Consider the following 24,177-nt stretch of genomic DNA (forward strand, 5'->3'; position numbering starts at 1 on the left):
ATGCACAATTTTCACCTGATTTTGTTTATGTCAAAATCTTCCACCCATTTGTCAGCCCCCCCAGACAACCCTGTTCTGTATCCGCCACTGTTTATTCCTATTAAACAAAGAAGAACCAAAAGTGTGTGATATCATGGTGCTCTTTTTAGGTTGCAGTACTTAATGAAAACGCTTTGAAACAAAAAGGGAAACAATTTTAAGCAAAGAACATACCATAACTGTTATAAGCTGTAGCTTGTAAGTATTTTCTACTAAATGACACAAGAAAATAACAACATATTCATGCATATTTACTGGGCCAGACATAGATCATGTGGGGTGAAAGTAATATTTTGTCAAACTCTTGGTTTCTGAACCTATGTAGAACCTAGGTAGAACCTATGTTTTTTTTTCCATTTGAAAAGCTGTATAGCAAAATTTTGTTCCACATACAAATATAGTTGAACATGCATCAAAATAATGCCAGTAGCACACTGATTGATCCAATACACATTTTCACAACTGTTTACTTCATGGAAATATTTTTAAAAATAGATTAAATTTTCTTTTAGTTCTACTTAACAGTAGATGTACTCATTTGAACCACACTATTTGGTTATTTCTTTTATCTTACAATCACTGCACTAATTTTAACACAATTGTAGCTTTGAAACTTAATCAACAGGACTCTGTACTATCAAAATAACCAGCCAAATAGAATTTTAAAGATTATGGAGATGTTAAGAAGCTTTAAATGATTTAATTTTTGCAGAGCATATTTAAGAGAGGAAAACAAATAGCATTATTCAATGGCACATGCTGGTAGAAAAAACTTTCGATTAGAGAAAGAGGGCAACAGATCAAATAGTAACAAAGCAGACACTGTTAGGTATGCTGTTTCTTTAATTTGAATTTTCATTTATGTAAATATCAGAGTACAATGCCTTTAACAGACAGATTTTCATTATGATACCATATCTGAATGAATACTAAGGTAAACTGTCTTTAGTATTTGAATATTTTTAGTATGAAATCTGCTATTGTCATAGTATTGTTTGTATTGCGATGACATGTGTTGTTTTTGTTTTATATCTGTTCTGATTCTGAAAAAATAAAACAGCTATTTAAAGTCATCAATTACTGTGCATTACAAGACTCACAAGCCACTTAACATGATGCAATTTAGTCTTAAATATGTTATGGTGAATTTTAAATACACCCATACAGGCAGGCAGGTAGCATCCATTTTTGTCCCGAGCATTATAATTTAATGCAAATGTCTTACATCATGAGACAGTATTGTCACCAAATGAACTAGGTTTGCAGTTTGAAATAAAGATCATTTTATAAATTTGACTTTTTTCAGGTCAACTAACTGGAAGAGAGATGATTTAATCTTGAAGAAACAAGTAAGATATAATATTATATAGATAATACTAATAGTGTAATAATAATTGTTTAAAAATCTGCATGTCTGAAATCATAAGACCTAGAGGCTTTTTATTTGAAATGGAGCAGGCACTGATATTAAATTTGTACAGATGAAATTAGGCCTTGGGTATATGTGCTGATGACCTATTGACCTACTTTTGTGCTTTGTAAGCATTAGACTTCAGTTTATACTTCATCTATTTATTTTGTTTTTATCTCATCTATTAGCATTGAGTTATATTTATTTTGTTTTTATCTCATCTATTAGCATTGAGCTCTATTTATTTTGTTTTTATCTCATCTATTAGCATTGAGCTCTATTTATTTTGTTTTTATCTCATCTATTAGCATTGAGCTCTATTTTGTTTTTATCTCATCTATTAGCATTGAGCTCTATTTATTTTGTTTTTATCTCATCTATCAGTATTGAGCTCTCCATATTGATTTATACATGTATTCAACAAGTTAAATAATCTTTATTACAATATATAAAACTACATCAAGTATTAAAAGTTATTTGACAAATATTTGGGGGGAGGGGGGCTAGCCTGAATTGTAAATCAAGTTATTTAATAATTACTGTTCACTATTTTAGTGAGCTTTTTTATAGAAGAGTTTATCTTGTAACATTGTTGTTTTTACATGTTTCAGACTAGTTCCTCAAGCCTAAAGATTTTGGGACAAGATGGTAATATTAACTGCATTTTTTACTGACACGTAAGCTCGCTGCTACATGCTCATGTTTGTTACACAATAGCAGCTTCATTTTTATCTGATTTTTTTTACCAAACTAGCATCACCAGTATATCTTGGATTTTAGCTCACCTGAGCTTGCAGTGCTCATGATCTATCAGTTGTCCATGTAATCATTTGTCTGTCATCTTTCTATCACCCACAAGTTGGTTTTGAACACTCTAAAGGTGTCTGTTTAGATTTATATCAAAATTTGTCAATGTGCTTTTCTGAATATGTCTGTCTTGAAGATATTAAGGTCAAGTGTCAACATGGGTCATCTTGGTTTAAAAGTTAGGTCTTCAGGTTAAACCATAGGAAAAGCTTTTGCATATTCTTGAGATCACAGTTTTTGATTAAATCTACAAAATAATTTTCATAAATTCCATAAAAATACTTTTTTAAAATAATACTGTTTTCTAAAGTAATTTTTAATTTATTTATAAATGTATAAAAATAGTGTTAACAAATAAATCACAGTTATGGTTATTGGGTTCACAGAATTTCAGCATAGATTTACATGCCTCACTTCAATTTAATCTCATAATTGTTATTCTTAGTGACAAACTAAATTTAAATGAATGACTGGGTGAGATTGCTATGCCATAACAATAATTTTATGTCATCATTTCTCAATAACTCAATAATTCTATTACCAAATATGAGAGTTATTTTCATTGACATGTTCAGTTTTGTTGGCTTTTTGTCATAATAAATTAAGGCATCAATCTATTTTCACTCTTTTGTTAATAAGTTTTATTCATACATCAGATAATGCCAGTTCAATGAACTTGGCTGTTGTTCTTTTTTTTCTTAGCTCACCTGACCACGAAGTGGTCATGGTGAGGTATAGTGATGGGGCTATGTCCGGCGTCCGTCGTCGTGCGTCGTTCGTCGTCAACAATTGGGTTGTTAACAGTCTAGCAGTCACAGTTTTGATTGGATCATCATCAAACTTTGTCAGAATGTTTCGATGGCTCAGTGCAAAACTCAGCTAAGTCCATATTTCACCTAAAAGGACTTTTTGATGAATTCTGAAAGCTAATCAAACATCCCTTTATCCCTGAAAATATGTTGAACATATTCCCTATATAAGTAATTATATTTAAATTTTAAGTAAACATGCTAAGTCAAACTGATCAAATTAGTCACTGCAAAACTGGGTTAAGTCAAGTTAGTATGAGTTTTGCACCAATTTTTTTTTCAACCCTCAAAAAATCACCAGTGCAAAACTAGTCTAACTAGACTTAGCTTAGTGTTGCACTAAGTAATACCATAAATTTACAGTATATAGTTCTTTATCTTTTAAATTTTACAACATAAAATATATGAATATTCCTTTAAAATTACATTTGTACCTCCCTGCTTTGAACTTGAAGTAGTTTTGATGACTCTAATAGCATTTGAATATTGTAAAGCCTTAATTGAGTGTGGTCATAGATAAGTATGACATCGTTTTAAGCTATTGCAAGAAGTCTACAATTTTTGCTGTTATGACTTGACATCACATCCATTTGTTGTTGTTATTATAAAGAAGTTTTGTTCAAATACTAGTTATTGTCATGAATTAAAATGAATGATAAAAAGAAGAATTGTTTTGTAATTTGGCATATTAATTTAGGACTAGTAAGAATTTAGATTATCCTGTGCATTCTTTGACAGACCCTAACCAAAGTTATGGAAAATTAAAAATCTAGAATTGTGTCTTATTCAGAACCAGATTAAAAAGGCATATAAAAGTTATTTTCACATTTTATAATAAAACAGATTGGGACTAAATTTCAGCTGGTGAATATGATATGTACTGAATAAAAAATAATATTGGCCAATGCAATCAGCTGTAGAACCTCGAAAATTATTGATTTATCTTTTATCTGGTTATCTTTTTATAAACCCTTACAAATAAGAAAAATAAGAAGAATTCTCTGCTTGTATATAGCTTGACTTCAAATGATATTGCATAAAGTTGTTGAAACTCCTTTACAATTAATATCACTTTTAACACAGTGCAAAATCTTAAATAATTTAGGGCCTCTCATAAATAGATAATTATAAGGACATAATATCAACAATAAAACTATGAAGTCAAGGTTATGTAGATCTTACCCTTGATTTTAAGCATTTTACATAGTTCATAACTTATTGCAATATGTCTGTTAATATTGTATTATATCACAATATGCAATATGTCTGTTAATATCACAATATATAGAGGATATTGAATGAGTGTCAGTTTAATAATGAAATTCATTGGACAAGTTAAATAAATTATATTATGTGAGCCTCTGGCGAGTATATTATTTAAATAAATTAAGCATGAATCTATATTTTATTTATCACATACCAAAGATAAAGAGTGTTTAAATTGAAAAAATAATAATTTTTCAATGATGTGCCTATTGTGTAACGCTAACATATAGGGAGTCTTAAATCTGTGTTTTTATAATGCAAATGATGTCACGTCAAAATATATGCACTGCCATGCAATATCATTTTTACCGATTTGCAAAAGCGGCACGGGTATGTGATAAATCACATTATTATATAATCTATAAATAGCTTTTTGTAAAAAAAAACCAGGTCAATATCAGAGTATATTCACTGTTTTTTTTCCCTAAAAATATATTTTCAGAGTATATATTAACCAGTTTTTCTTCTAAAAATAGATTTTCTGGAAATTTCCTGAAAGATACGAGACTATGACGTGACGTCACGCCAAGTTTGTTGTACCATGTATATATTATTCTGAAAAAAAAATTGGATGACTCTTTAATAAGAGTCAAATTAGTCTTTACATTTTAAGGAACACTAAAAATAAGCTTGCTAAATAAATACACTCACTAAAAAGAAAGGGCCAATTTATGGAAAAATTAGACAAGCTAAAAATGTCGATTTCCATTGTAGGCAATGGCAGATTTAATAAGCCATATAAAACCTATTTATAAATTATATAATAAAACAGATATGTACTTTTTAGCTGGTGAATACGATGTGATATGTACTGCTAAATTAATATTGACCATCGTTATCGCCTCGGGTCAATATTAACTTTTTCAGTACATATCATATTCACCACCTAAAAAGTCCATACATGTGTATTTGTATAATATGCAATAATGTCTGTATATATTGCAATATATCACAATATTAATTTTTCATTGCAATACCCAGTAGAGAATAAATGAAAGATATGTTTAACAAATTTTAAACATAAAATTAAATTACAGTTCTATACATGTGAAAGCTGTGAATTTTCTATATTAATGTAATATTATTCAATATTTGAAATTTAAAATAATGTGGAAATTTGTTGATATTGAAAATTGCAATTGGTTTATTTCCTATACTATTGTTTTACAGAGTATGCTAAAAAATAGTGTTAATAAAACTACAAACTGATGAATTTTATATACATGTATCAATAGTAGGGCTGTAACGTTTACTGGATTAAAATTCAGAGCTTGACATTAATACGGTTCCGGTATATAATTGTTACATCTAAGATATCACTGGATCATGATTCAAACCCTAATTAATCAAAATTCTAATAACTTAAATATTTGCATAAAACCTTTAAAAAAAATTTAGTTCTACAATTTGTCTTCAGAAAGTCAGACTTGAACACAATGCTTTAATAATGGCAGAAAACCACAGCTGAATTTGATTTTACACTGTAAGAGAATAATAAAAACAAAGGTTAAAGGTTTTTCAATTTTCTTTATCATTTGAACTTGTTTCCATCCCAAAATCATATTAAATGAAAATCTCTTAATTGATAATATTTAATATACATGTGTATATACAAAAATTGAACACATTATTTATCATCATATGATTTTAAATGTTTATGATTTAGATTTTTTCATCACCATTCTGTTTATTCATAGAAATAGGCACTTTTTATCTTGTATGCAATGTTTTTTTAACATTTCTAAAGTACCGTAATCTTATCAATTTGCATAAAAATACTTGTGTGTCTCTTATCTTTAATTAATCTTATAACTGATAAAATAAGATAAAGGTATCAAGAGTTATGGACCCTTTCATTATTAAAATGGTTATATTGAATTTAGTAAGACTTAACTAACACCTTAATACCAGCCAGTCAAAAACAATGTTTTGCAAATTGCAAAATAAACTTCTGGATTCCGATAGTGCTTTTTCTGTCAAAAATACTAAAGCACTATACACACTGTCAAAAAGGTATACAAAGCAGAAAACAGGGGGGTGGGGGTGGGAGGATTATCAGACAACTTTGTAGATTTACCAAATGTAGATTTTTGATTCTATACATAATAAATCGGTTCCAGTGTTAAAATTTCAGTAAGTAAGTCTATGGACCTGGCTTATACATACTCCTACTCAGCCATTGGCCCAAGTAAATATCACATAGTCCAAATATTTTTATTTTTTGATAAAGTTTTAACTTTTAATGTGATATAATTATATAAACATTTCAAACATCTGTTCATAGCTAATACTTAGCACTTTTTATAACATAATCAATATATTGCATTACAGGTTGACTGTATCACAATATATTGCGGTACATCATAACAAGGGTTTGATCATATTATTGCATTCAAAGAATAAGTCATTTAAAGATCAAGTGAAATTTCAAGTCAAGCTTTTGATAAATTTTAAGATGAAACATTTAAAAGGGGGAATGAACAATTTGTATTCTACAATAATAACTTCAAAGCTACTCAAAGGTAGAGCAATGTTTCTATAATGTGGTATACTATCTAAAAATTTAATTTATTATTAGTAGGGAGGAACAAAAATATTAAATACTAAAAATGAGAAACAGTTTGTGCCATGCCGGTATTGAATCAGCTAATTTCTCAAATATTTGTTATCAATTATAATAATAAAACAAGCTCTCTCAGAGAGCAACTTAATATACCACAACAGCTCACTTTGAAAACACCATACCATGTGAAGAAAATGAATAACAAAGATTTAGTTAAAATTGTGCTCATTGCTTGTGCAAAAATTACCAAAACATTTCATATGAAATGTACAAAGATCTTATTTATTTTTGCACTTCAGGTTTAATTCCTTATTCCTAACATTTCCATTTTATAAGACTACAAGTGTATAAATAGTAATGTTCACTCTAAGTTACAAATATTGTCATATTTAAGTTGCATTGCTTAATAGAAAAAATAGAAATATCAATTTTGACAATTAAATGATTTGAACTGTTTCAGAATGTTCATTGTATGTATTTTTTCCTCTTATTATATAATTCAAATAGATTTGTAAATTATGTTAACTTGACTTAGCACATATTTAACAACTTTTGTTTCAACATATCATTCATTTGCAAGTGCAAAACTCATCCAAGTTGACTTGGCCTAGTTTTGCACTCACTTGTTTTTAGAAAAGTCTTTGATTTTCAGCGCAAAACCCATGCTAACTCAAATTATTGCTTTAAAACCATTAAAAATTAATTCCATTTAAAAATGACTTATCATGTAAGTTTCAAGGCCTTTAGCATGATACAGAAATAATAGAATATTTAAAAGATATCTGTAGGGTAAAAAATAAGACAGTTTTTTCACCCTCCTGTAAAATTTCAAAAAATGGTGTTAGCTGAGTTTTGCGCTGAGCCATCGGTTTGTCTCAATGAAATACAGATCGAGTTCGAAGATGGGTTATCTCGGGTCAAAAACTAGGTCACAGGAGCTAAAAATAGAAAAAGCTTGTTAACACTCTAGAGGCTGCAGTTTTCATCCAAATATTCTGGAAATTTGTCAGGAAGGTTGTTTTGATGATATCTAGGTCAAGTTCGAAGATGGGTCATCTCCGGTCAAAAACTAGGTCACAGGAGCTAAAAATAGAAAAAGCTTGTTAACACTCTAACAATTGGGTTGTTAACAGTCTAGCAGTCAAAGTTTTGATTGGATAATCATCAAACTTTGTCAGAATGTTTGTCTCAATGAAATACAGATCGAGTTCGAAGATGGGTTATCTCGGGTCAAAAACTAGGTCACAGGAGCTAAAAATAGAAAAAGCTTGTTAACACTCTAGAGGCTGCAGTTTTTATCCAAATATTCTGGAAATTTGTCAGGAAGGTTGTTTTAATAATATCTAGGTCAAGTTCGAAGATGGGTCATCTCGGGTCAAAAACTAGGTCACAGATTCTAAAAATAGAAAAAAATTGTTAACACTCTAGTGGCTGCAGTTTTCATCCAAATATTCTGGAAATTTGTCAGGAAGGTTGTTTTGATGATATCTAGGTCAAGTTCGAAGATGGATCATCTCAGGTCAAAAACTAGGTCACAGGAGCTAAAAATAGAAAAAGCTTGTTAACACTCTGGTGGCTGCAGTTTTCATCCAAATATTCTGGAAATTTGTCAGGAAAGTTGTTTTGATGATTTCTAGGTCAAGTTCGAAGATGGGTCATGTCCGGTCAAAAACTAGGTCACAGGAGCTAAAAATAGAAAAAGCTTGTTAACACTCTAGGGGCTGCAGTTTTCATCCAAATATTCTGGAAATTTGTCAGGAAGGTTGTTTAGATGATATCTAAGTTAAGTTCGAAGATGGGTCATCTCCGGTCAAAAACTAGGTCACAGGAGCTAAAAATAGAAAAAGCTTGTTAACACTCTAGTGGCTGCAGTTTTCATCCAAATATTCTGGAAATTTGTCAGGAAGGTTGTTTTGATGATTTCTAGGTCAAGTTCGAAGATGGGTCATCTCCGGTCAAAAACTAGGTCACAGGAGCTAAAAATAGAAAAAGCTTGTTAACACTCTAGTGGCTGCAGTTTTCATCCAAATATTCTGGAAATTTGTCAGGAAGGTTGTTTAGATGATATCTAAGTTAAGTTCGAAGATGGGTCATCTCCGGTCAAAAACTAGGTCACAGGAGCTAAAAATAGAAAAAGCTTGTTAACACTCTAGTGGCTGCAGTTTTCATCCAAATATTCTGGAAATTTGTCAGGAAAGTTGTTTTGATGATTTCTAGGTCAAGTTCGAAGATGGGTCATCTCCGGTCAAAAACTAGGTCACAGGAGCTAAAAATAGAAAAAGCTTGTTAACACTCTAGTGGCTGCAGTTTTCATCCAAACATTCTGGAAATTTGTCAGGAAGGTTGTTTTGATGATTTCTAGGTCAAGTTCGAAGATGGGTCATCTCAGGTCAAAAACTAGGTCACAGGAGCTAAAAATAGAAAAAGCTTGTTAACACTCTAGTGGCTGCAGTTTTCATCTAAATATTCTGGAAATTTGTCAAGAAGGTTGTTTTGACGATTTCTAGGTCAAGTTCAAAGATGGGTTATCTCCGGTCAAAAACTAGGTCACAGGAGCTAAAAATAGAAAAAGCTTGTAAACACTCTAGTGGCTGCAGTATTGATTCAAATATTCTGGAAATTTGTCAGGAAGGTTGTTTTGATGATTTCTGGGTCAAGTTCGAAGATGGGTCATCTCAGGTCAAAAACTAGGTCAAAGGAGCTTGGAATAGAAAAAGCTTGTTTACACTAGTGGCTGCAGTTTTGATTCAAATATTCTGGAAATTTGTCAGGAAGGTTGTTTTGATGATTTCTGGGTCAAGTGCTAAGATTGGTCATGTCCGGTCAAAAACTAGGTCACAGGAGCTAAAAATAGAAAAATCTTTTTAACACTCTAGAGGCTGCAGTTTTGATCCAAATTTCCTGGAAATTGGTCAGGAAGGTTGTTTTGATGATTTCTAGGTCGAGTTTGAATATGGGCCGTGTCCAGTCAAAAATTAGGTCACATTGCCCAAATATGGAAAAATCTTTATAACACGCTAGAGGTCACATGTTTGACTCAGTTGTCATCAAACTTGGCCATGATGCTTGTTTAAGACATTGCTTGGATGCGGTTGTGTCAGGTGAGCGATCCAGGGCCATCATGGCCCTCTTGTTTGAGTGAGACTGAGAATTCTGATTTTACTGATACATGTACTTTAAAAAAGGAAACAGATATTTCAAGAGTAAATATTATACATGTATATATTTCAGATGAAGTGTCAGAAGATGTTTTATGGAATGGCTCTAACTTTGATAGGAACACACCTATTTCCAGCCGGTAAGAGGCCTGGTCAATTGCAAATGTTACACATTGTATCTAGGGTGTCATTGAAGTGTTGCGTTTAAATATGAGGCAAACATTTTTTGACAACTTCTATAAAAAAATGTAAAAGGTGATGAAATTTATTAAGAAAAATGTGCTTTGAAAATATTGAGAGCTTATATTTATAAAAGAATTTATATGAGAATGAAAGATGTTCAGATAGAATATGATATTGTGTAGTTCTAATATTTCAGATCAAGTTTAAGTTCTGGCTCAATGTCTAGAAGAACTCCAACACCCTCTAAACAGATCTCTTTACAGGCAGTCAAACGCAAAGAAGAAAAGTAGGTTCCGAAATTATTAACTGCCTATGTTATTGTTATTTTAGCAATGTTGACATTTTGTTGTTTCTTAAGTTACACTGACACTTTTATGTTCATATGAGGACTTTCCAGCCGTACAAGCTTACAAGGAAGATCTCAGGTGCCCTTCTGTGCATTTTTTTTCAGGCACAAGCGGGCACCTAAGTAGAATCACCAACAAAACCTCAGTGGTGAGGGGCAAGTAGTTTGAAGTCAACAATCTCAACCACTTTGAAATGAACACTGGCCTGTTGATTATGTGGTGGAACTTTCACCTTGGAACCATTTAAGCTTTATAGTGTTGCCATTGATAATATTTATCAGTCATATAAATTATTAGTTCCTGATGGGACTAAAGTTTTGCCACATATGCCTGATTGTCAGTCTGTCTGTCTGTCTGTTTGTCAGTCTGTCTGTCTAGTGTTTTATGATCTTATTCCTCAAGGAGGAAAGAAAATAAAAAGTTTGAAATCAGAATCAAAGTGGTAAAGAGAAAACAGAGTCTTATATCAAGAGCTTATTTCTTGTAATATAGTTTGACAAGACTAACTTCTAAATAATAATTTATATGTAACAAGATCAAACAACAATTTTCTGATATTTTATTTACATGATAAATCATTAATGATTATTCAAATTGATTCTCACCAGTTAAAGTAATATTTCCATTTGTGAATAGGATTGAACCTTTAGAGGCGATAGATTGGAATGAGATAGATAAACCTAACAGGACTGATGAGAGGTATTTATCATTTTTCATGTTGCATAATTCTAATGTACTTTTAGCTTGACTATTCAAAGAATATACTAAATATAGGACTATCCTTTGCAACAGTGTTAATGTTACACTGGTTAAAGTTTGACATACATCTTCTTGTACAACATCATATGTCATCAACTACTATAGATACTTGCTTGTACCTTCACATACTTGTTTGTGGTCTTAACAGGAGGAAACTTTCGAAGGCCCATAACTCTAGCTAATATTTTGACATAATTAAGTTTCCTCTTTCGGAACTGTCCATTACCAATTTTGGGGATATCAAGATGAAAATTTAAAGTTGGTCAGCTAACATCATAGAATATGGTCATATTGCACAGAAGTATAGGCTTGCCTGGCTCTATACTGGTGACAGAGCATAATCATTTTCCAGTAGGGTTAAAAATATTTTATAGCAATTAACTGTTACACATATTTTCACAGGGTACCAACATTACCTATAGCAGTCAGTGATGATGATTCACTTTCTCCTAGAAACACTCCACTATCTGCTGAAGATCAACTGGCTCTAATTGAAGATCGAACTAGACAAATGACCTCCGCCCTTAGCACATGTCGTATAGATGAAGAAGAAGCTAGTCTTTCAAAACAACTTGAACAGATTGAAACAGAACGCGAGGAGAGGGAAAGAAAACTAAATGTTGAATTACAAAGACATGGTGTTAAAACTGATAACAAGTTAACTATTGAGGATGGACAATTCACATATAGAAATGATCATTTCAGAGATTTATCAAATCGAGATCATAGAGATAATATTGATAGTGATTTTATATTAGATGGAATGGGAAAAAGTAAAAATAATTTAGTTCAAGCGAATTCCCAGCATCAGAAAAGAAAAAGAGAAAATGAGATCAGTAAAAATGTGTTGGATAAAAACGAGAAGACACTTATAGGTGAAGGTTAGTCAGAGTATTTTGTTGAATTTATGTTGAGCTAAACATTAGTTGTAGTGTATTTGTCTTAGGTATAACTTGGTGTTAGATAAATGGATTCTTATGTCACTTGGATAAAATATTTACCTCAATGAGATGATGTTTTGCATGCAACAGCCTATTGATTCCTCAAGTTCAAGGCTATATTTAATGGGTCAGAGGTCAAAATTTGATATAACATGCTTCCAACTTCACAACTGCCTTGTGGTTTTAATTACTCTTGCAACCCTGGTACAAAAGTTTTCATATTTCAACTGTGTGAAAATCATGACATACTTGACATAGACATTGGATCAGCTTGTTACAATGATATTTTATTGATGTCATGATGGATTTTTTGATTAATGTTCATAAATATAGAATCATGTTGATTATTTCCATGTCCATGGTCATTCTGAGATTTCTTATGTAGTTATGGTTGTCTTTCAGAAAAAGACAAACAAGAAGTAAAACCGGTTGAAAATGAAAGGTAAAATATAAATCTCCTTAGTATTTTAACCTTTTTGTACATGAGTGATGAAGTGTTATTATGTACAAATCAGAATAGAAGATTTAAAGGAATATATGTATACAGGCTGCTAGTTTTTACCTAATTTTCATGTCTTCAATACCATAAAAGATGATCCTTTGGCCACTAACAAAGCACAATAAAAATTATCTGGAGTATTTTTTGTTACAAATGACATTTACTGAATTTCTTGGTAACTAAACATGGGGAATAATTGAATTTGTAAAGGATATTCATTGGAAAATGTGTTCAATCCTATTTATTTACTCTTGAGTTAATGTATTACTCTAGATTTATATAAAGCATTCCCTATGGAATAACATTATATTGTTCAGACATTTATAGCGTATATTTCAGTGAGAAAAATGATGAGGGTTCAGCAGAGACATCTAGTGATGAGGAAAGTGACGATGAGGAGGACGACCTTATTGGAGAGAAAGGGAAAGCCCCTAATAATCTTCTTATGGAGGTAATACACAATAATTATGATAATATCTTATGAACTGTCTTCATTGATTATTGAATTGGTGTATATCCCCTCTCAAGAATTTATTTCTTCATCTTATCACATGAAAACCCCAAATACAAGAAAAAATCTTATTTTTCTTCCAATAACAGCAGGTGATTAGATATTTATAAAAGTTATCAATAACAACATTGTTTAGTGACTTGAAGCAAGCTCTTATTGCACATATTCTGAATTCATAAAACATGCTAGTTTGCAAATTTGGCCCAAAAGCAACTGACCTTAGCATAACCTTTAGACATCATTTCCAAACAATTTGTAGATCTTATGTAAGACAGTATCATTCAGATGGTTTCAAATCAATTACACCATAGGCCTTCAAATTGTTTTACAGCACTTCAACTTAATTTGTCCTTCTTCTTGTTGTTGGGGTTTACATCGCACCAAAACAGTAAAGGTCATATGGCAACTTTTCAGCTTTACTAGTGGAAGAAAACCTTAGGTGCCCTTCCATGCATTATTTCAGACACGAACTGGTACCTGAGTACTGTAGTACCACCAACATTGTGTAAGCTAGCTGGATAGCTGCCTCACATGAAAGAATCCAAAGTCCCTGTTGGGATTCAAACCCACAGTGGTGAAGGACAAATGGTTTGAAGTCAACAACCTTAACCACTCATCCGCAGACTTTTCTCTCCTCTTAAATACAGTCTTCATTTTACCCCAACACCTTGATTTGTTTTTATGTTGTTACAGCTCAAAATTTTGTCTAAGCATTATGAAGCATTCTGCATCAATGTACAATTTTGTTTTTCCAGTTCTTATCATGTATGATGGAAGAGGATTATGAAAATGCTGAGAAACTATGTAAAATGAGTAAGAAGTTTTATAGTTATGGCCATTTGTTAAAATAAAAAAAAACACTATTTTTTTCAGGAAATTTTCTATTTGAACTGTTCTTATGTACTATGATGGGGTTGGTGCCAAACATACATCCCTTTGTACCTCCTTCATTAGGTCAGTGTTTAAAATCCTTGTCTGATCATTTATTTGGTAAAGGAACAAGCCTGACTTTATCAAACTTGTTAGGACATTGCCAATGGTCAGTAAATGACTCCCAATTGTTTCTTAGGTCATTAGGTCAAAAGTCATGGTCACAGTGATACTTTAATAAATTCATTGTTTGACCAAAAATTTGAAAAGGAATAAGCTTGGTACAGACATGGCAAGTAGATGACTGAAGTTGATTGTTTGAGGTCATTAGATTCAAGATCAAGGCCACAATGTCAGACACTGTGTAAAATCCTTGTCCACTCAATAAATTTGAGAAGAATTAGTTTGTAAAACTTGATATATTTGTGTAGTTTTGTACTTTGTATTATCCCTATTGAACTTTTTTCTTCAAATCTCATCTAAGTCTCTATTTATTTGGAGTTATTGCAGTTATGCATTTGGTCTGCTTTTTTTTTGTTTTTAATGTAACAGGATTTTAAGCCGGATTTAACCAATTACTGCATGAGCATTTTGTGAAAAATGGCTGTTTTCATTGAAAAGTCTCAAATTGCTATACAACTATAAAAACTGCTTCAATACTAATCAAACTTGGCACAAATGTTGACTGGACCATTGCCTTTGTAACAACATGCTCAGTCTTAAATTTCCTGTTACCATGGCAATGAGGGGACATCTCAAAATTGCCAAAAATCACTATTTTGCATTGATTTTTTCCATCAAAATTGATTTCAAAGTGCTGCAAACTTCTCAATGGATTGAGATAGAGTCAAAGGCTTTTCAGTTTTGGTTACGTGTTACCTTATGATCGACCTGGGGTCATTTTTAGTCTCTCACAAGTCCAAAATTTTCTTGGCAATGAGGGGGGCTGCTGATGTATCTTTTGGGTAGGGGGGTGGCCCGAAAAAGTGGTCACTTTTTTAAACAACATTTCTCAACAAAAACAAGTGTTTGGGGTCTAAAAAGGAACAAAAAGGGGGGGGGGGTGAAAAAGGTGTTATTAGGCCTGTATATCTGTATATCTGGTAATGGGTTAATGAACTTGGAATGTAGCTTAGACATGTATTTGTTTATTGCAGTTCTGATATATGAGCCTGAGAATGAAGAGGCCTTGAACTTTTATCCTTTGATTCAGGAGAAAAGGAGGCTAGGTATATGCACTTTGTTTATATTGTATTGCTATGTTTTCAAATATTATTTCAAATAGTTTTACTCTGTTTTGTGTCAGAAATTATGGCAAGTCTGCCTATTTATCATCCATGAATCATGTACCAAAATAAATCATTCTTACATGCATAATGTTGTTTTTTTCTGCACATATTATATTTTAATAGTTTCAACAAATTTGTATTAAAATCAGAAATGAAACCTATTGCTTTATAATTACAGTGTAAGTAGGATTTTCATTATTTAAAACTTACTGTCAGAAATCTTGTCATTGCTGAAGTCTTTTATTTCACCAACTGGCTTCTCTTAATAGTCCGAATCATTTCTAAAGAATAAAGTGTACAGTGTGAAATTACAGGCTATAATTATATTAATTTTAAGACTGAGACAGATTCAGTACATGTACCTCTAGTACATTCATTGTCTCTGGAAACAAATGATTGTGTAATACTTGATATTTCTTGCGTGGTATAATCTTTATAGTGACAATATTTTTTATAGAAGAAGAAGATGATGATGACGACGATGATGATGATGAAGATGATGATGACGACGATGATGACGATGAAAGTGATGATTCTGGGGAAGAAGTCAGTGATGATGATGATGAAGATGAAGAAGATGATGATAGGTATGAATAATCATAAAATACACATTAAAGCTACATTAAATAAATATGCAAAAATATTTTGCCGTAGGCCTAAAATCCAAGCATTCTACAGTTTCATTAACCTTTTTAACAGTATTGTTGAAAATCGCATCAAATATTGTTCATAAATTAGGATTTTAAACGGATTACCCAACGGTTACACTAAAGTTCGTATACGAATTTTAACATGCAAATTAAGACTGTAATCAGCTCATGTATGCGCTACATCACAGTTTTAAAGTTGCTATCCAAAACACAGCAAATATGATATTTTCTTGTGTAAACACACTTTAAGCTTTTTAGCTTCACGGTGCACTAAGCATGGGGTTCAAAAAGTAATCTCATTAAAAAGATTAAATTTATATGAAAACACCCGTTACAATGCGGAAATATACTGTGAAATTAGGACTGCCACTTATAGTCATGTTTGTTGATTTAATATTGATGTACGGATGATCCAAAGGCGGAGTTTCTCATGCTAAAAGAAATAGTACTGACAAATTCACCACAATGAGCTTGCAGATTTTTAGCTTATAAAACTCATTTTGGTTGACTGGACACCAAAATAAGATCTGGAGTCGATATGAAACCCAATTTATTAATGAAATTTCGCTATTTCTGTTTTTATGAAATTTATTAAATGTAGCTTTAAACAGTCAGCATTTTTTGCATTATTCAGAATTTGAGGGTTTCTTAGCCATAGATTTATGGATTCTTAAATAAATTGCTACAAAGGTAAACCTCAAATGATAAAAGAGTGTTGCCTGCATAACTGGAATATTAATTAAAACTTTTATGATCATACTAATTGGTTTGTAAGAACTTTAATTGTAGCTCAAAAGTCAAAACGTTTTTTCACTTTTTCGCTCTACTATTCGAAGAATATAAGAGCTATTGTGGTCACCCCGACGTCTGCGTCGGTGTCTGCGTTGGTTAAAGTTTTTTGTAAAGTCAAATATCTCAATTTTGCTTGAGATATTCAATTGAAACTTACATTACTTATTTATAGTAACAAGGTACATCAGATTGACAAGTTGGATAACTCTGCCTACAATATTGACAGAATAATGCCCCTTTTTTACTTTGAAATTTTGGTTAAAGTTTTTTGTAAAGTCAAATATCTCAATTATTGCTTGAGATATTCAATTGAAACTTACATTACTTATTTATAGTAACAAGGTACGTCAGATTGACAAGTTGGATAATTCTGCCTAAAATATTTACAGAATTATGCCCCTTTTAACTTAGAAATTTTGGTTAATTTTTTTTGTAAAGTCAAATATCTCAATTATTGCTTGAGATATTCAATTGAAATTTACAATACTTTTTTATAGTAACAATGTACATCAGTTTGCAAAATTGCATAACTCTGCCTGCAATATTTGCAGAATTATTTGCCCCTTTGAAACTTAGAAATTTTGGTTAAAGGTCTTCAAAGATATTTACTTGAAACTTTACACATGTACTTAGGGTCATAATTGGAGGGTCATAATTGTATGTCACTGACCAAGTTCCATAACTCTATCTTGCATTTAGGCTGATTCATCTCCCCTTTTCTACTTAGTCTCTTGGTTAATGTTTACATGCAAGTTTTACATATCTCAATAACTATTAAAGATATTTATTTAAAACTTCACATATGCATTTAGGGTCATAATTGTAGGTCACTGACCAAGATCCATAATTCTATCTTGCATTTAGGCTGATTTTTCTCCCCTTTTTCAACTTAGAAATTCATGGTAAAGTTTTGCTTGTAAGCTGTTATCTCCATAACTACTAAAGGGTTTGTGCCTTTTTTGGGACAATTTTATGCATTCATAATAAAGCAGTGATTTACTTGATAAAACATCTTAATAACAAGCCTTTGTACCTTTTCTGTCAATTTCATGTATTCATAGGTAATTAGCATTATTATAGTATACTCAATAAAACACCCTTATGACAACTTTTTCGAATAGTCGAGCCAATACTGTCCTCCGACAGTTCTTGTTCTATAAGCAAACAGTTCTTTAAAAACAAAATTAAAGAAAAAGAGGTTTCTCCTTTTTAGCTCACCTGTCACAAAGTGACATGGTGAGCTTTTGTGATTGCTTTTAGTCCGTTGTCCGGCCGTTCATAAACTTTAACTGAAATCAGAAAAAAATCAATAATTTAACCGTCAAGGTCAAGGTCTTAAATGAGCCAAGGTTATTTCGAGTTTGATGTACATGAAAGTTTTATCCCATAGAATGTTTTGTTTTATATGAAGTCAATCCAGTCAAAGTAACAATAACAACAAGTCAAATAAAGTTATAGCCAGTTACAGCAAAGAAAGAAGAAAATTTTAATAATTTGATTTTCAAGGTCGAAGTCATTAATGAGTGAAGGTCAAGGTCTGTCTGCTTAACTAAATCTATCCTAAAAGGTCATTGTGGTAAAGTTTCAAGGTCAAGATCATTTATGAATGAAGTTCTGTTTAGTCTGGTCTACTTGAAGGTCTTGTTCCAAGGGTTGTTGTGGCCAAGTATGAAGACAATACACCAAGAACTTAAAAAGTAACTTAAAATCAAGGTCAAGGTCATAAATGAGCCAATGTCATTTTGAGTTTGATGTACATGAAAGTTTTATCCTAAAGAATGTTGTGTCTTAATATGAAGTCAATCCATTCATAAATAGCAAACACTGCCATGACTTGATATATGGACCCCAAAAACATCTTTGAACAAACATTAACAAAAACAAGTGGTTTATCCTTTTGAATAAACCTCTTTGCTGTTAAGGGGCTTGACATGTCTCTGGGTGGCCACTTATTCACTTTTCTATCAATATATTTCTGGAAGTACTTACTAGTAAAATACTTTTAAATACAAGTAATTTTTACTATGTACATGAATAATTACATGTATTATTAAAAAGAACTAAGGAGTACAGCCAAGAACTTACATGACCGTCTTGTTTAACTTTAGTATCACTTATACTAGAACAGCTATTTATTTAAATATGTATAAAGAGCATCAGGACAAGTTTCATAACAAATTCCAAAAATGTTACTTTTTATATTTCAGTTCAGATGGTTCCGAGAATGAGCCTTTCCCCCATGCAGATTCTGGTATTGCTTCTGCCAACTCTGATTAAAAGCATATGTTATCATAGACTCAGAGTGAAAATGTACACCAACTCAGATTGGAAACACATGTTTGTATATAGAGTGACAGAAACTACCAACTCACGTTGGAAACAAAGTCTGTACATGACTCAGTGATAATATATACCATCTCAGACTGAAAGCACATGTCTAAAGACTGTACATGAGTGTTAATATATACCAATTTGTATAGAAAACATATGTCTTTACATAGACTCAGTGATAATATATACAAATTTGTATAGAAAGCATATGTCTGTACATTGACTTGTGATAATATATACCAATTTGTATAGAAAACATATGTCTTTACATAGACTCAGTGATAATATATACCAATTTGTATAGAAAACATATGTCTTTACATAGACTCAGTGATAATATGTACCAATTTGTATAGAAAGCATATGTCTTTACATAGACTCAGTGATAATATATACCAATTTGTTTAGAAAGCATATGTCTTTACATAGACTCACTGATAATATGTACCAATTTGTATAGAAAGCATATGTCTGTACATAGACTCAGTGATAATATATACCAATTTGTATAGAAAACATATGTCTTTACATAGACTCAGTGATAATATATACCAATTTTTTAGAAAGCATATGTCTTTACATAGACTCACTGATAATATGTACCAATTTGTATAGAAAGCATATGTCTGTACATAGACTCACTGATAATATGTACCAATTTGTATAGAAAGCATATGTCTGTACATAGACTCACTGATAATATGTACCAATTTGTATAGAAAGCATATGTCTGTACATAGACTCACTGATAATATATACCAACTCGGATTGAAAGCACATGTTTCCACCACTTAAATTTTCAAAGTTTACTACATACAGTATTAAAACATTATTCATGGTTCCCAGTAACAAGTTTTCCAGGTGACAAGTTTATACTATACATATTTGTTTTAAGTACGTTACCCATGTTTATAACTTTTGCATGTTATATGATCAGAATTCTGCTTTGCTACAATTACAAAAAGAATCAAAGTAACTCCTTTGTGGTTCATCAAGATAAAATAGGTTAACAAAGCTTAGAATTTAGTTAACATCAAGGAAATTATGTGCATCATTTTTTTCTTTCCTAAGTAAAGGCCTTTTAAAGTGGATTCTGCACTAGTTCAAAAAGTATACAAGTTAGATACATGAAACTTATAATCATTAGTGCTATTCCCTTGATAAAGATGTGGGATCTATATATTTAGGTCTTTAATGTTGGTTGTATTTTCTTTTTAAGTATTGAAGTATATACAAAGCAAACGTGTGCAGTCCAAAATTTGTTCATTTACCTTTGATGACCACAAACAATGCAAGGTTATTCTCAGATTGAAAAAGAATATTTTTGAAACAAGAATATAGTCATTTTTGCTAGTTTTACTCGCCATCTATACCATTGTCTATACCATTTGCTTTCAAGTCACTGTAACTATGGTTGACATTTTAATTAGACATGTTTCAAACTAACTCACAGAATCCATTCCTACATAAACTAGTCTTTCATTATACCTGTATCAGTCAGTATTCTGTATATGCATGTGTTTATCCATTTCATTTTTTTATTCGCTTTAAACTTTTTAGTAGGAACATTGTCATGGCCATTGGATGATTTTGAGGTCATAAGGTCAAAGATTTATTTCTCTATATGCAAGACAAACATGAGCAAAATATTAAAAACTTACAGAACAATAAAATAAAGTATACAATACTAAGGCCATTTCATCAACATTATAAGGTCAGAATAACACAAACAAGAATAAAAGATTTATATATTTTCCCATTGCTCTCCTATTGGTTTTGAGGTAATTGGGTCAAGGTCTCAGTGAAACTTGATGTCAAAATCATTGTCTAATCAGAAGAGTTTCCTTGGTGAAGTTAATTATATTATATTTTTGTTATGCATATTATTTATTAATTAATAGAAGTGTTAAATTTTATGAAACGTGTAAAAGGATGTTCATATGTCACTTCGACAGGGAACTTAAGTAAAAGCAATAGTGTCCTGTTGACACATTTCTACTTTAAAATGTTCATGAATGTTTCTTAAACTTTTTTTGAAAAAAAAAAAATCAAATGCTATTTAACAACCATATTTACTTTATAATTACTTATTCTGTTTTGTCATTTGTTGCAGTGTACTTTCAGTTATCATGCTCATATTTCTGTGGTTCATATAAGGTTGGTTCAAGGTGTTATTGTGTGAAATGAAGAAATAAAAACTGCTCATAAAATGAGTATAGTTTACTTTGTCATACTTTAGTTATGTTCTTAGATTAATATGTTTGTTATTTTTTTATGATAAAATGATTCAAACTGAATTAATGTCTGCTCAATTATTGACTATTGGTTTGACATTTTTAGCTCGACTTTTCAATGAAAAGGGGAGCTATCCTACTCGCCCCGGCGTCGGCGTCGGCGTTGGCGTCACACCTTGGTTAAGTTTTTCGTACCACCCCACTTTATTTCAGAAGTATTACAAGTATGGCTTTGAAACTTACCATACTTGTTCACCATCATAACCTCCATCTACAGACAAGAGTACATAACTCTGTCAAGGTTTTTTGACAGAATTATGGCCCTTTTTGACTTAGAAAGTGTATTGAGCTTGGTTAAGTTTTTTGTACCACCTCACTTTATTTCAAAACCATTGGAGGTATTGCTTTGAAACTGACCATACTTGTTTACCATCACGACCTTCATCAACAGACAAGAGGACATAACTCTGTCAAGGTTTTTGACAGAATTATGCCCCTTTTTGACTTAGAAAATACATTGAATATGGGTAAAATCCACTTATTGCCTTAACCCTTTGAGATATTGCTTTGAAACTTTTAATGCTATTTCACATCATTACCCCCATCTGTACGCAAGAGAAGGTAACTCTGTCAAGGATTTGTTTTAAAAATTAAGGCCTTTTATCGACTTAGAATCTTGGTTAAGTATTTAGTACCAGTCCACTTTTTGACTGAACTGTTTGAGATATTAATTTGAAAGTTGGAATACTTGTTTACAATCATGATTCCCAAACATGTCCAGGAGAAGGTAATTCTGTCAAAGATTTTATTTGAATTATGGCCCTTAACTGTCAATGTTTTGTATTATAGGCAAGCACTAAAAAACTTAAAAAATCTAAAAAAAATAATTCTTCACTAAATATCTTAATGCTCATGGCCATTGTTCACTTTAAAAATACAGAGATTCTTGTATTGCCTTTTACTGCAAAAACTTTTTTTATTGGCAAGCAATAAAAAAGTCGAGCGCGCTGTCTTACGGACAGCTCTTGTATAATCTTCTTTACAATGCAAGTGATATATGTGTTAGGTATGTACACTGTTTGTATAAATCTGAATAAAGCAAATTATTTCAGCTTTGAATAATGTTTGAGTTTGTTTTGTAAACATTAAAAGATGTTTGCAATGCTGGTTTTATCAAGAGTTATAAATTTGTTGGCAGCACTTAATAAAAAAGAGAATTATATAAATGTTTGTATTCTGTGCTAAAACTGAATAGAACCTCTGGGATGGGGGATGCATGTTACTTCTTAAAAAAATTAACCTTGTTTTTATAAATAAAATATGTCACTTAAGATATTAATCATTTATCATAATTGTTTCCAATGTGTACAAATCGCTTGTCTAGCAAGAATGCACTCTCCCTATAGCAATTTCTTCAAGCAAAGCATAACATTGTCATGCAACTGTGAAGAGTAGGTCTAAAGTTACGAGATGATTATCTAACATTTTCTTATGATGATACTTGGACATTTTGCCCTACAGAAATGGTTTTTTTGCTAAAAGATCCTTTAAAAACTTAAATAAAAACATGTTTATGTTTGTATAAAAGTCATTTTGTACTTATCAAAGTAGTGGTGAAATGTTTAAAGATGCTTCATATTTTGACTGTTGTACATATCTTTTTCATGTAAAACAATTATACAATATTGAAAGGAAACTTCGACTCAACCTCTGCACAAGTCAATGCATCTTACTATGTAAATTGGTTAAGTTATTATTGAGTTTGTTTTAAAAAAATCTGTAATGTTGTAGTGGCATACATGTGAACTCTCCCACTTTAAGCGGGAGACTCCCACTTTTTGCATCCAAACTTCCAAAGATTTTTCTTAAAATAAGGGGTATTTTCAAAAATTAAAGAAATCTCCCTATTTTTGATGTCAGAACTTCCTTCTTTGTTTATTGCAAATTCTAAAATCTCCCTCTTTTTGAACAAAAATCTCCCACTTGATCATCCAAAAAAGTTCACATGTATGTAGTGGAAGATAAAACAATTATTGTATTAGGGAGTCTGGCAGGTGGAACTAATTCTTAACTCACCTTCCATCAACACTTGTAGTACATAAATAACATGTGACATGCCTGTATGTCACTAATATGGTAATATGAGGGAACAAAAAATGCATCTAAGTTGGAATATCTAGGGAAAATTAACAATGAAACTTATAAGATATTAAAATTCAACTTTATTTAAAAATGCATAAGGGAATACAAATGGTTTTCAATGCATAAGTATATATAGCATATATTGCAGATGCAGTCTTACTTATACAATGTAAATGTTCTCATTTAAAATCAATATAAATACATGTTCATAACATAAATAACAAGAGGGCCATGATTGCCCTTGATTGCTCACCTGAGAACTATCATAAAGTAACAAGATGAGAGGATGTATGTTACAACTTTTACAACAGTCTGCTACGGAATGCTACATTCCAAAATATCTAAGCTCTAAGTCATGTACATGTAAATTAAAATGCATTATCTTACGTAGGTCTATGTAAACAACATTACAATTAAGGTAAAGCTAATTTTGGCACCACAAAAAATGCTACATTCCAAATACCTAAGCAAGGAAGCATGGACCTTTCCAGTGTTTACAGTTTTATGTAAATTGGCTAACTTGTTATCCAATCGCAACACTGAGATAATACATAGTCACTGGTTGACCTGGTTTGC

The 24,177-nt window shown here is 31.4% G+C and overlaps 1 protein-coding gene across 1 annotated transcript; it reads left to right on the top strand.

Annotated features, from left to right (window-relative positions):
* Nucleotides 1-751: 751 nt before the first annotated feature.
* On the top strand, nucleotides 752-20,902 carry LOC132714382 (uncharacterized protein DDB_G0283697-like; the record flags this gene model as incomplete). The annotated part of the gene is given in 13 exon segments (XM_060697244.1): nucleotides 752-868; nucleotides 1,346-1,388; nucleotides 2,062-2,098; nucleotides 10,127-10,193; nucleotides 10,433-10,522; nucleotides 11,220-11,282; nucleotides 11,745-12,223; nucleotides 12,686-12,725; nucleotides 13,122-13,233; nucleotides 14,049-14,106; nucleotides 15,321-15,392; nucleotides 15,910-16,039; nucleotides 19,102-20,902. Coding segments are annotated over 13 exon segments (1,341 nt in total). The 3' UTR covers nucleotides 19,172-20,902.
* Between the last annotated feature and the right edge of the window lie 3,275 nt (nucleotides 20,903-24,177).

The sequence above is a fragment of the Ruditapes philippinarum genome, unplaced genomic scaffold (assembly GCF_026571515.1).
Source record: "Ruditapes philippinarum isolate M1 unplaced genomic scaffold, ASM2657151v2 ctg13735_1_1_1_1, whole genome shotgun sequence".
Classification (NCBI taxonomy): domain Eukaryota; kingdom Metazoa; phylum Mollusca; class Bivalvia; order Venerida; family Veneridae; genus Ruditapes; species Ruditapes philippinarum.